The sequence below is a fragment of the Sceloporus occidentalis genome, unplaced genomic scaffold, assembly GCF_023333645.1.
Source record: "Sceloporus occidentalis isolate IW3139 unplaced genomic scaffold, rSceOcc1.0.p SCAF_37, whole genome shotgun sequence".
NCBI lineage: Eukaryota > Metazoa > Chordata > Lepidosauria > Squamata > Phrynosomatidae > Sceloporus > Sceloporus occidentalis.
Window position 1 is genome coordinate 1,351,942 of NW_028317017.1, and position 15,102 is coordinate 1,367,043.

Consider the following 15,102-nt stretch of genomic DNA (forward strand, 5'->3'; position numbering starts at 1 on the left):
ATGCTATATACTACTTGTTATGTCCGATCTACCCATTGTACAGCGCTACGGAATATGATGGCGCATATGGCTATCTTGCATCTAAGACGAGATCAAGCACTGATTCAGGTTTGAGTCTTTATAGCAGGGGAAAAATGGGTAAACTAGACGGGCCAAATAGTTCTTATGTGCAATCAGATTCTATGTTTCCGTAGAAATACTGAAATACGTTCATGGGATCTATTTACTAAAAACAACGTACGCAGGAGAGTTGAAAATTGGTATCACTCACTTCATCTAGGGTAAAGCCCAGTAAGCTTGTTCAGCAGGAAGGGTCGAGCTGGCCCTTTATAGTTCATAGTTAACTCAGTGAAGTGAATTGTAAGCTATGTTCCCCTGTTACCTATGCATTACGCGGGTAAAATCAGACTTTCCAGCACACGATCACTGAAGTTTGTCCTCGAGAGTCGAAAAGAGGGTCATACGCTTAGCTGTAATTTAAATAGGTTTTACTTTACTGAGAGGGTGGTAGATATGTGGAACTCGGTGCCAGCATAAGTGGTAAAGGTTTTACTTTACTGAGAGGGTGGTAGATTTGTGGAACCTGCTCCTCATGGCAAGACGGTAAAGGTTTATACAGTGAGGGCATTTAAACACGCAGGACAGTACAAGGGTTGGGGTTTTTACAACAGGGCAGACTACTAATTGTGTCACTAGGACAACAGTAGAGAAAACGCAATGGAATAGAAGTATAAAAAAAGAAGAAGGGGCACCCACTCTCCTAAAGGATTTGGCAAGAATATTGACCTAAGCCTTCTGCTCTAATAGGCAACCCAGTCAAACTTAGCAGCGCACTAAAACACTTATAGGTTCAGGCACTTCTAGGATTTTGGGGTCCCCAAATAGAAAATGTTTAGAGGATATCCATCACATTAAATTAATTATTTATACAGAAGGTCTGGTAGAAGATGGATAAATATCATGATAAATTCCCGCTGTTCTTTTATATGTACCCCATAACTAAAGTTCAAGAAGGGGGTGTAGGGGCTTTTTTCAGACCCTCGTGCCATGAGGTGACAGACAGAATAGTGTCCGGTCTGTTCGTTGTGAGCGAGTAGGTTAATGCTCCCTCTCAGCTCTGTGCATTGCTGTATTCCCAGCAGGCGTGGAGACGTTCGGTGTGGGGTGAAATACTCCAGCATGTTTTTTCTGGGAGCAATTCAGCAGAAATATCTTGGCTGTGAGTCATGGGGATATTGAGAGGTGGGGCCGTGAAATCCATGGAATTTGATCTCAAAACACACTCCTCATCTCCACACAAAACCTCGGTTTATGGTGCGGAGAAATCTGGGCAGGTATGGAATGCGAGAGGCGAAAGATTAACCCTTCTACTGCCAGCTGGCTCCACAACAGTTTACGGCAGTGCAAATATTTGAATAGATCAGGCTTTAAACAAAAATCCTTGCCGGAGCTGAGAGAAACCAGAGAAAAGGGTTAATGGCTGGAGGTGATTTGGGTGCATTTTAATCCTCAATAACAGATGAGACTTCAGCAGTCTGACCTGGCCGGAGTCCATGCTTCACAAGGAGCCAAATGGCATCAACATAACTCAGTGTAATGGGTCAGCAATAAAAGATTGTAGACTGTAAACTTGTGAACAAACATGATTGCTGTAACTTAGACACTGTATTGTCTTTTTGCTAGTAGTTGTATCATTGCGTATTAATTGAACAATATGTTATGTATCCTACACTTTCACCTCCCTTGTTCGGTGAGGTTTGTGATGCCGTCGGAATTACACAAACATGTTCAGAAGATTTCTCAGAGAATTTCATACATACCTTAGTTTTAAACGTGTGTTTAAATTTAATATAAAAGTTGCAAGATTGGTAAAACAGTTTTTTTCAGTCATTACTACAACATCTAGACTTGTGCACATGAACCAAAACTGATTCTGACAATTTTTTCATTTAGTTTTTGGTCCATTGGTTATTGGACATCAAATTTTGTTTCCTTCCCTTTTGGTTCAGACAAAATTTGGAGGGCTTTTTCCATTCAGAAAAAAAATTGGGTGTTAACCAGGCCTCCCAGGGCGCTTCTGTAAAAGGACAGGGTCTCGGCGCACATCCTCTCCCCCCTGATTGGAGGAAGAGGTAGGCTGTCCGAGTGGTGGGCGCCGTGCCTCCACACTTTTCCAGAAGTCCTCCAAGAAGCCAGAAGAACGTATACAGATCTGCAGTGAAAAAGACGAGCAAAAACTCTTTTTCCACTAATCCGTTTGTGGACACCCTGTCCGCTGTTCCTCCAACTGGGGAAGATCGTGTGCGCGGAGACTCCAGCCTTTTGCAAAAACGCTCCGGAAGGCCTGGTCAAGGGAGGTGATACTGCGGACCAGCGCACAAAGAAAGAAAACAGAAAAAAAGAAAACGCTCTCTCGTTTGCTTCATTGCGGAGCCCTCCATGTTTTCGGACATTTGTCCGATTAATGAAATTTGCTAATTTTGTTATTATAATTCTTACAAATCCGAATGTGCAAGTGTAATAACAGCTCTCTTAGACAACGGGTCTAGCTGTAGTGTAGTTAAATGAACAACAAAATACCCTGAGGCGGGTGGGTGTGCCTGTGCATTATTGCATCCTAAGTACATAATATACCAAACAGAATAACGTTAAATGAACAGAAGTATAATATTTCATAGGTTAAGTACACTGGAAACATTAATGGTTAACATGAAAAGATTGATCAAACTTTGGTGTTTAGGTAAAAGAAGTAGTTGTGTAACTTGCTCAGACTGCAGAGGACTAAAAGGTTCAGTGAAGTCAGCACAATGATTTTTACTTGGAAAGATAACTATTTTAATAGGCTTGTGACATCGCAAACACTTGTTTTACAATGTAAATCATAAGATAAAGAGATCATTACATCTGAGAATGAAAACGGATCCTGCAACGTTAGCCATAAAGCTCGAAAATACAGTAAGAAGAATAAAAAAAGCAGGCATCCTGGTATAGGATTCAAACTTCTCAACGTATGAGAAATAAATCAGTGGAACGCGAGTGGATTAAAAACATATATAGACAATAAAGTAGGCAGCAAGCTTTGAAAGGACTGTTTGTCAGTATTTTTGTTTCCTTAAGTTATTAGGAACATTGAAACTAAACAAAACGTGGCCCGGGGCTGGACCTCAGAGACAGCAAAAACATAGCGTTAGACTTGTATAATTATCATTGGTGATATTTTGGGGAGTTCAGGAGACCCATGTAACAAACGCATGCTTCATATATACCGAAAACACGCTGCATGCAGACAAGGACACAAGCTGCATCAACACCACCAGGCAGGCAGGCCCATCTTACAGCACGCACCCATAATACAAACAATTAAATATTCTGTAACATTCCCTTATATCCCTACGACCGTTTTCCAGTTCCGGTAAGTATTACTGAACAGCCAGTAGTTCCAGGGGTTTTCTAGTAGTGGAATGGTGTTAGCCGGAACATGCGACATGTGTTATAGTATTCTGTGGGACTCCAGGTGTGTGAATGGCATCATTTACTTCAGAAGGTTTAATAGATTTCCACTTTCTGGCTATGGTTAATTTCACTGCGATAAGGAGGTGGATTGTTAATTTCCCAGCTCCTGCAGGGGTTCATGGTGGCAAAAAAGTCAAACAATGCCACTTCACGTGTGATATCTGAAGGATCCCCCATAACCTCGCAGATCATCTGGAATATTTCAAGCCAGGTGCCCTTCACAACAGGGCTGGACCACGTATGACCAAAGATTAGCAATGAACTCCAATCCGTGGTTCTAAATTATATAGACCCTCGGCATTACCAGTTGGCACAATGTGGTTTAAAAGGTGTGGTTCCTGAAACAAAACATTAATTGTGATATCTAGCATGTTAAGTAAACAAACATTAGCAGATACCGTCTTATTCTCTTTCTGAAGATTGTATCGCATAAAACATAGAAACGTAAGATGCTACTATTTGAACAATCTATTAAGTGACTGCATTCAAGCCAGATCACAATTAAGTGATTACTTATGGCATAGGTTTGGACATTCACACATACTAGGAATTATGCATTTGGTTAAAAAAAAGTGCAAATTCAGAGTGGGTGGAATAGCCTTGTCAAATAATTCCATGTCCTATTACCCTGCTAGGGGCAATATCATGACCTGAAGGTGAATCTGTCAGTCGAATACCAATTTTACTGTTAACTACACGAAGAAAAAAAAATAAACTAACCCCCAACTGCCCTATCCCAGGTAATAAATCGAGCCTCTGGTGATCATCCTTAAAAAGAAGCTCAAATTCCATAGGCAAGCTGCAGCAACCACGCAGAAAAATCGTTTCACAAGGTCAGGTGCATTAAGCAGCTGTTTGGTCCCTTGACAGATCCACCTGCTCTTGTAAAGGAATTACAGTTTAGAAAATTCATATGATAATGGCTGAGAAGAAACTTAAGGCTCCATTATGATTCTAAGAAAAGAGCGGTCCAGTCATTTTGTAATCTTTACGGCTCATGTACGCTTTATTAAATCAAGACCATACATATTGTATCGGTCAACCCCCTTTACACTACTAGTGAGAAATCACTTCCATGGAAGTTAACAAACATTTAAAATCACATTTCGTATTACTAATTTCTCAACAAAACTGAAGAAAAACGAAACATTTCACTTTGAATATAAAAATATTTTATTGCTTTTTTTCCCCCAGAACAAAAATATTATTTCATGTTTTCCTGCATTGCTCTAGAATGTATGGGTCTATGGGTTGCAAATACAATATCAACAATGGTTAAGGTCAGGGAGAAGTTATGTTTCTTCCTGTAATTTAATTCTAACCCTACCATGTAACAAAAACAAGAGTCAGCACCAAGACTAAACAAAGATACAAAACACCAGATAACTGTTGGATTATTAAATATGGTGGTATCTACTGAGCCGTGATATAACGCCAGTGTTTTATAAGTCCTGTAATATGAAAAGGCACTGCCATGACTGGTGTGCCAGTCACTAGAAACTGCGAAGCTTGTATATCAACCCCTTTATTCCTACCTGCAGGCTTGGTCTTGAATAGAATTAATAACCCAGAATGCTTACAGACATAAAGGACACCTGCCCATACATAGAGATTGTGAAGTGTGCTTACAATATCACTGTATGTGGGGTGGGGAGCTTAAAAACTGGAGGTTGTTTACACCATGATGCAATATGTGTTCCATAATAATGCATATTCAAATATCCTTTTCAGTACCCAGTGTCACATACTTGAAATTTCACTCAACAGAGTTTAAGTCTGGTTAATGACTACCCTTTTCTAGCATGGGCTTCATATTTAAATCACCATTCGTCTCCAGTCAGAACAAAATAGACAACTGGAACTCTGCTATATTCGTATCAGATCTCCATTGCTAATGCAATGATTTAAATACATGGTAAGATTCTTCCCTCCACCAGACTCCACTCATGTTTTTGTCTGCGATTTAGCTTTTGCCTTCCATTGCTCTTTCGTCTCATTCCACCTTTTCAGTCGGCTTAGTCTCTTCCCTTTGTTTTTCTTCTTTGGTGCCTGGCCTTTGGCCGCCTTTGGAGCTGGCTTTGATGAGGATCGGTCTTTTTTAAACACCTTGGATCGCGTTCCTTTATTCTCCTACAAATAAGCAAAGAACTGTTAGAAAAGTAGTGGCTGGGTTCTTGTCATCGTATGTACTTTAATGCATGACAGTATCCTCTTTAAATTCTCCCACTTGCAAATACACAGAGGATTTCTGAATTCCCTTATACATAAATTTGCTTCTTTTCCCACCCTATAGAAAGAAGCGGGGCTTGCAGATGTGTTCAGCTGAACAATGACCACATGTGCTATTTACACCATACAACGGTTTGGGGGTATAATCAGACTCCCCAAGCAAATGATTTCAACAGCGGCACTTTCCTGCCACTGATTGCGGCAATAAAACGGGACCACACTTTTAGCGTTACATTTTTAATTCTAGGCTACTGAATGCATATTAAAGTACTTACCCTGCATTTAGACCCCCTATAATACTTTGTATTTGACCTTTGGCTTCAGACTCAAAAGTACCTACTCGAAGATCCTTTGTCTCTCATTCAGGTTTAAATGCCTCACGCACACTGCTATTTCACCTAAATAGGTTTCTTCTCTAGATCAGTCATCATATGTACCTTAATGCACATATATATATACACATATTATATTATATTATATATATATTTTCATCCTTGCCAAGCAGTGGAGTGAAAACAGGACCACCGAGAGGGTGTTGTGGTGCAGAATCTGCGAAAGTGACTTATGTTGTAGAACGATGCATATTAAAACGCTTAAATATGTATTTTTCACTGGCCGAGACTTTTTGGATAAGGTTTAATGAAGCAGGTACTTGTAGTTAGACATTTGCAAGCGAGTAATTCTATAGCCGTGTAGCTATGCAGCTGAGATGGACCATCAGGCGTTTTCGTGTTCTAAACAGGCCCACCCAATGGAAGCTGCTCGCAGGTTAAGGTATGTGTGGCATCCCTGGACATGCACTACAGATAAGCCAGGTTACAGGGTTATTAACAGCATTACATAGAACAGGTAACACACCTAATTCGCCTAAACTCGCTTATGACGCAACTAAAACAGGGTCTTTGTATGGAAGCAAAATTGCACCATAGTGTCACAAAAAATATGTTAAAACATGAATCGGAACAGTTTTGGAAACAGAATATTTTGCCTTTTCGGAAAATCAACAACAAAGGGATGAAAAACGTGGTTCGCATACAGACTTTGATGCGGACTAATCACAGGGTTGGATATGTCATATACATATGACTTTCCTTACTTAAACACCATATTTTAACATCAGTTTTTAAAGTAATCCTAGTAGCAAGAAGAGTGATAAAGCCAGTTTACTTGGAGATCTGATTGGTGCGTCAAATGATAGCTTTTACTCTAATGTTGTGCTGTTGGCTCCTTGTACGTGACACAAGTAAAACTATCTTGAACCTGAGTGTGCAAAGTTACACTTATATGGAACATTGACAAGATAAAAAATTCTGGCTTCCCTGTCTGACGGCAGCACTGTTCTGGATGGTCTGGCCTGCAAAGGCTTCAGTAGTTAAGTGCTTATGTGAGGAGATCTATGAAAAGTCCCCCAACAGAAATTCATAGATCAATGATCCATGATTGCGAGAAGAGGTTTGGGGTGGAATTCTGATCTCCAATGAACAAAGACAATAAATAGTGCATTAGAATTATAATCCATAATTACTTAGATCTACTTTAAGCAATCAGTTCCCTGAGACATATCAACTATATATATATTATTGAAAATCAGGCAGAAGGGTACGTGGTTACATTAATACTTTTGTAAGCTGACAAGTTATCTTTAAGGAACTAGCCAAAAGGAGGACTTACTGGTGTGCATTCCCATCAACCTCCACCAGATTAATAAACATGTCAATACAGAGTGGCCTCAGTTTCCTTGCAGCATTAACTTTGGTTATATCAGTTCGGAGAACATTTGATGTAGAGGTCTATTCCTGTAAAGTATTACATCCTCCCATCCCCAGGGGCTACCGCCATCCATTTAGCTAACATGGCCTCTCGCACTTCCCGGTAAGGCATGTTTTTTTCTCTTCTGCTACCTTAACCCATTTTTGCATAAGGGTAATAAAAACTGGAGTTCCACATCAGTTTACATCATTATAATCTGTCAATGCAACTGCAACTTGAGCTGCAACTGCACACAACAACCCTGCTCAGGTTAGATAGCAAAACACAATAGAGCCTACAATAATTGCAACACTTTGTAAAGTTTACCCCATGGCAGACACAACCCTTGTTCCTTTCTGGGTCAATTACATATTGGAGGTAAAATAAGGTCATCCTGCAGCACAGAAAACACAGCTCCTTTTTAACATTTGTCAAAATTCTGTTTTCTTCTTTTACAAGCTGTGCTACATACGAAATTACGATTTCCCATGCAACAAAACTGTGCGTAATAGTCAAAAGATTGCAAAAATATTTTAATGGAGAATTAGTATCCTTATTAATACAGAATACTGTAAATATTGCAGAAATGTTTTTAAACCTTCAAAAATCTCAAAAAGAAACACAAAAAAAAACCATACGATTAGCGCCAACAAGCCTCCAAGAAGGAAGTTCTGGCTTTCTTACAAGCGTTCCATTAAGTGCTAAGTCATCTACTGCTGACACAGCCATAGAAATAAACGTTTTACATGGAGACATAATCAAAAGGAAGCAGACTTCTCAGTTTCAACGGTGTGGATTTTTTCCTAAAGGTATTGCTCTTTATACGTTTTTTATTATATATATATATATATATATATATATATATATATATAAATCGGCTATGCATTTATTGTGCCTATGGAAAATCCTCACCAAAAGCCTTTGGAAACTTCGCTGCTGTGAAAGCACAGTTCGTATTAGTAAATGGAAAATAGTTTTTTTTCTAATTTATATTATGAGCCTATTGTAGACAGTATCCGTCTCACTGAGGCGAAGTACATTCTCGTTTATGGCTGGTTTAGTAGCCAGAATAAAATGTCCTTCAAGAGGATGAGTTCAGCCCTAGTGTCAGGCACAACCAATGTGTGTATACTTCAGATACCGGAGCTAGAAAATCAGACTTCTGTGTCCTGGCTACCTCTATGGAAAGAAGAGGGCATACTTAAGTACACATCCTGCACGTGAGCTGCAGCACTCCTGTTGCATCACATAAATACTAGCTGAATATGGTTATTGTCTGCGATGGGATTGGTATCACATGCCCTTTTTCAGTGGATACAGGCTGAAAAGAGGATGGATGAAATTGAGACAGAATTCTCTATTCTCTATCTCCTTTATCTTCAGAACACATGCTTCAACTTGCAGGCACTGAAATGAATTACAGTCCATACAACATTGAGTTAATACTACCATGATCTCAATGTTTTCTGTTGGGGCTGTATGTTGGGGCCGTATATAGATCTTTCAGCCTCATATGGTAGTGAATTGGATCAAATTAATAATGTAATACATTTTGGCAGCTGAGACACACCTGGTTTGTGCACAGTTTTTGCCCAGGAGGGTTAAGATTGCACAATTCGCTAGATTATGAGGGATCCTGCAGAAAAGAGATTTCATTAGAAACCCTAGGCCGGCGCCCAAAGTAGCTGCCCGGCTGTGGGAAACAAACAGTACAGCACTGTGCATATTCACTGCTGCCACAGCGATTTTATTGTACAGAAAGGGGTCATTCCCCGAGGATTTATCATAATATTCAGAGAACAACAGGCGAGTAACTCATCATCTAATAGTCTGTTACTTAAAGATTTACTAGGTTTTATCGCGCTGAAAGGGTAGGAGGCAACCCTAGTAGACGTCATATGGAATTCTTGAAAGGTTGGGTTGAACTATTGTAAGGAATGAATACGTACAAAGTGATTTAAAACGACAGACTATATGGGCCAGTCAGTCCTTTTCTGCTATTGCTATCTATGTATCTAGCTGTGCTGTTAAATATGGAGCAAAGATTAGCTGCAAAATGAAGCTCTCACTTTATTGCATGTACAGCACAGTGAATAAACTTTGAACACAGATGCAAAGTACTACCTTCCACTAGTAACCGTTCTGAATCCAGCACTAAAACGTTATACAGTCACATTTACACTTCCCTTTTCATATGGGAACCAGCGCTTTACGCATTCACGGATTATAGCGGGTATAAGAAGACTAACACGTCTGATTTTCAAATCAAAGGAAATGAACATTACAGGGAGAGTCTAGTAACAAAAACCTAATGGTTAACCAGCTGGGGAGTGTATAGCGTTTCACGTGAAAGAAGTAGAAACTCTGTAGTATAACCAGAACGCCACAAACACTTAAAATGCTTCGCGCTTGAATTTTCATGGCCTGAATGGAACGCTTCTAGTTCTGCATGATTTTTAACGAATGCAATGCAAGGAGCACGCGTTTTACTGTGCAGTCTCCTGGCATTCAGACGGTCTTGTCTGACAAAAGGGCAACTAGAATCATATGTCTCTATTACCACCTGATCAGGAAATTTACCATGTGACCAAACACAGGGGTTAACTTGTAGGACAGCGAAACAATTTTGGCATGGAAAAGGTTTAGTATGCAGAATCACAAGGCAGTATGATAATGACTGCGTGTCTACTAGACTGGATTAAGGAAACCGAGAGAAGCCCCCTCTATAACTAATGTGCGGCTGCCAAAAACATAGAACGTGAAAATGATTACTGAAAGTAGGTCTTTTGTGCAATATGGGAACGGTGGAACACAGCCAGAGTCTGCTGACTAATACAATTCTCTAGGGCAGCCCAGAACTCCGAATCCAACAATGACTTCAAACTTCCAGACTCCCTCCTGCACCTCCCCCCTCTCCACTGATTTGGGAGTGGGTGTTTTGATTTTTTTTATGCAGTCTCTGAGCCCATAGTTATGGAATGTAAAGGAACAAGGCAACTTTCAGGCCAACTCATTAAAGGTTTAGCATAATTATATGTTTTTTACGCTAATACATATTTTAAAAAGAAAAGAAACAAAGAAGGATAAAACGCTGCGTGGTGGGTGGAACGGCCAGACCAGTAGGGTAAGGGTACATGATAGTTGGTGACTAAGAACACATTGTAGCATGCTGTCATCCTTACACTTACTGGAAAGACGTGGATCAGCCTTGGTGGGCTGCAATGTCAGGGCTATTAGCAAATCACAGGCTATGGGGAACATAAATGGCCACCGAAGAATTCCCGATTGTGTTCCACACTGGCCATTTCTACACACTGCAGGCCAGTCTGCCAAACGCTGGCTATTATATACCACTTAACTGAAGTAGAAGGTTCAGAAGGTAGCAGAATGTATCCTCTGTGTTCCAACACTTGGCACCACTGAATGGCTGTTTGAAGAAGTAATCAGTGGCAAGAAAGTGCTCCAAATGACATTAACGGGAACACTTCCCACACATGCTGGGTCTCAGACCCCTGGAGGAACACATCAAATTTATTGCTGGAGCTGACTGGCAGTAAATAAACCACGTGTCAGGAGTTGGCTTCAGCCAAACACATTCCTTGCATGGAAAGTAGCTGGGGGATAGGCAATGGTGCAAATGTGTATGGGGGATTCAACAGAATCCCTCTACATATTTACAACAGGGACTCCCCTGTGAAACGTTAAAGGGAGCACACAGCTATCACATGAATTAAAGTGCATATGATGGCTGGCGTGTCCACTTAACTATTTAAACCAATGTAACCTGTACGACAACTGGAGGAGCATGAAGGAGGGGCCCTAATTAACAAAATTAAATACGTTTCCATGAGATATAGGTAAAAGTAACTATTACTATCAGTTTAAAATGTTATATACAAGACATTTTATGCTCTAGTAAAGTATTTTCTTAGCTCGAAAGAGAGCAAGATTTTGTTTGGAAATACAGCTGCAGTGGCTTAATCCCACATGAACTCTCCGTAAATGGACAGGTAAGAGTTACACTGGGTTAGCTAGACATCCATGGGTTTTTCTCAAATTACTCATCTGGCAACCATTAATCTCTACCATATCTTCCTCTCTTACAGGTATGAATATCACATATGAAAACTCGATTGAAAAACAATTTTATTACATCTGGACTATATTTATTATGTAATGTATATTTTTAAAATACATTTTTATTTTTATCCAAACACTAGAAAACCCTATCCATTTCTAGCACTAGCATCTACTACATTGTAAATGATTGGAACATATTGCATCTGAGCCACTTCTTAATCCCTCATCTCCTGCTTTATACCCTTGTTTTCACCTGGTACAATTTTTTCATATTGAATATGAGCCACCCTGAACCCCCTCATCTGCTTTAACCCCTTGTTTTCACATGGGCTGTACCCCTTTTTCTGGAATTAACTACCTTAGTCCATCAGACTTTTTCAACCCACCTTTTTCAACCCACCTTTTTCAAGAAGTGTAAACCATTTGTTCCTAACACACAGCCAGCATTCTAATCAAGCCACCTGAATGACAAACAACCTCTACAGACCACCCTGACACGTTCATCTCATCCCTGTACAAGCAGTCCCCTCTTACCGTTTCACTTCCCCTCAACCACAGACTAGACTGTAAGCTTGCAAGACCAGGGCCCTCTTCTTCTTTTGTACTGGTAATTGTGCGATTCTGCTGGCGCTATATAAATGTAATGTAAATATACCAAATAGACCATTTACTAGTCCTTTAAGGATGAGGGTACCAGAACACCATGATGTCAGACTCACCTGAATGTTTGTTTTCATATGCAACTGAGGTGGAAAGGTACAAGGTGGCCATCCATTATGTGTGTGGCAAGGCAACAGGATATTGGGGTCCAAGGGCACCCAAGGGACAGAGAGGGAAGAAGGAGCCTTAGGGAGGCTACTGTGGGCCCTGTGTAAGTTGTAGGCTCCTCTTTTCATTTCTGAGATACTCTTGTAGATGTGGACGGAGGAGTCTCCAGATGCATGACTCAAGAGGTAATTTCCATCCTGCAGACTTGGCAATAAAGATTTAAAAACAAAACACATATAAGGTAGCAAAATCATGAATGAACACATGTTATTAAATGGATGTCTATCATATAATCTATTAAGGGATGGGAAAACTAATGAGCTAGAGTTTTAGATCCCCTGTTTTTGAGGCCAACCCGCATATTTTTTTCTCTCCTCTTAATAGACTTAACGGCTTTGTGTCATCTCCCACATTACATGTGACCTCTTATTCAAATGTTTCTATATTATATGTTATTTGCTGTGGAATGTGCACAGTTTGACATTTTTCCATTATAAATAATTTAGCAAAAGGATAATTTGGGTAAAATCAATAATGCATCTCTCAGCATTGTAGCGAAACCCAAGTTTAAGTGATGGTTATTAATATATTTATAGCTTACAGGAAAGGTTTGGGCACTGTACTGATCTTGTATCGTCGTGGGATTAAATAATGAATATTCCTCCAATAGCAGAAGTTGGACAAGCTGCTCTGTAGTCTCGGTAATGATATATCCAAGTTGGGCAACACAAACACACTATTAGTTGGCACAGTTCTGGTATGGATAAATTTGTAGAAAGGTTTCTTGGTGGGCCAAACAACTCTAATTTGAATGTTTCAAATCCCAGTGGCTTTGAAGACTCCATTCCTAAATGTTCACAGTGTGCCCCCATCTTTTTTGGGATATTTAATACAGATTTCCACCGGTGAAGCACTTCTTGCCCTTTGAGTCATTTTTAATTCTCCTACATCACAGAGCGCAGGCCTGGTTGAATATCTAGTATTAAAAGAACGATATTTAGAACAAATATTGTTGTAATACTCACCCAGTAACACGTTTGAGGATATGGCGGAGAATGACAAGACTGTTCGTAGGGCTACACACAAAGAAACAAAAAACAGAATTTTTATAGAAAGCAGAATTGTACAGAAATGTATTTGCCCCTTCACGATTTCTCCTATTTTTGCGTATCTGTCACAATTAAACGTACCAGATATCAGACAGAGTCAGAGTAACCACAAAATGCAGTTTTTAAATTAGGATTTCATGTACATAAGGAAAAAAGGGTATCCAACCCTACCTGGCCCTTTAGTTACTATTTAACTAGACACACCCAGGCATGATTACTGTCAGCCCTGATGAATCTAAACCTCAATAGATCCTGTCTTGTATAGTCTTGTCAAAGTATAGTAGACTAGAAGGTCTCAAAAAAGCAGCACATGATGCTGCGACCTAAAGAAATACAAGAACAGATGAGAAGCAAATTCACTGGCATCTATCATAGGGTTATAAAAGGGTTATACAGTCATTTCTAAGGCTCTGGGATTCAAATGAACCACTGTGAGATCCACTATTTCCAAATGGAAAAAACTTGGCAAGGTTCACCACTATTCCAAGAGCAGCCGGTTAAAACCCGAGGGCCCATTTTGCACAGACAAGTGTTAATTTTTCTGTTGAAAATGCATTTGTCATTAAGGGGGGTCCTTTAAATATTACACAAAAATAATGTATACTAAATTAGATTTCAATGTTTTATGACACTAAAATCAGCTGACCGAGTTTACCCGCTGTAGATTAATTCATAATATTTTTCATTTGTTAAATATTTTTTGCTCTCCCCTCTATGCTTTACTGCCCCAATCTCTCTCTTCTGATTCCTTACCCTCCACCAAATGGCCAATAAGAAGGCTGCATTTTCTTGGTTGCCAAACTACTTTGCTTTCCAAAATTCTTCAGAGACTAAATGGTAACCGAGCATGTTCCAGATTGCCTCCATTGTACTTTTGTGTTTGGGGAGGACCCAAGTTCCTAAAATGATTTACATTTCTGTTGAAATCAGATTTCAACACTGAGCAAAGGCGTGTTACTTTATGCTGATAGTATGATTTTATATTTACAAGCTGGATATCAGCTTTAAAATAATATATGCCATATCATAACCCTCCAAAGAATTTATAAATTAAAGATTATATATATATATATATATATATATATATATATATATATATATATATATATATATATATATATATATATATATATATATATATATATATATATATATATATACGTGCCAACAATTAACGCAGCGCTTCTTACAATACATATATTCAAGGAGCAGGACAAGACTACAATTGACAGACAAAGCGATACATTAGATGGAGAGAGCCCTGCTCGCAAGCTTACACTATAAGACTTTATCACTGCACAATGTTACAACTTTAATGCAAAACCACAAAAAAGCCAATTCATTTGTAAAATTATTTCTACACCTCACTTTATCGAAGGCCAAACAATTAGTTGAAACCAGTATCTAAAATGGATTATAGCATACAATGCACTTATGGTACCAGACTATGCAATATCTTGAGTGAAAATACAATTCAGGAAAATGACTTTTCATGTTGGGTTTGTAATGGACTTACTTGATGTTACCGAGTCTATCCTTCAGTGCCTCTGAATTGATTTCTTCCAACAAGAAGAATTTAGATGTCAAGGCATCGATGTGACCTGTAAGAATGTAAAACCTTCAGCGGGAGAATTTGCATTTTACATCTGTACCA

General features: G+C 39.3%; 1 protein-coding gene across 1 annotated transcript in view; it reads right to left on the bottom strand.

Annotated features, from left to right (window-relative positions):
• Nucleotides 1-2,053: 2,053 nt before the first annotated feature.
• LOC149297685 (little elongation complex subunit 2-like) overlaps nt 2,054-15,102 on the bottom strand; it is a 31,698-nt gene continuing 18,649 nt past the window's right edge. The window contains exons 10-14 of the mRNA XM_089488165.1: nt 14,965-15,049; nt 13,365-13,415; nt 12,291-12,543; nt 5,488-5,643; nt 2,054-2,212 (exon numbers count right to left, since the gene is read on the bottom strand). Of these exons, the coding sequence (XP_089344291.1) occupies nt 2,054-2,212; nt 5,488-5,643; nt 12,291-12,543; nt 13,365-13,415; nt 14,965-15,049 (704 nt within the window). The remainder of the gene's footprint in view (nt 2,213-5,487; nt 5,644-12,290; nt 12,544-13,364; nt 13,416-14,964; nt 15,050-15,102) is intronic.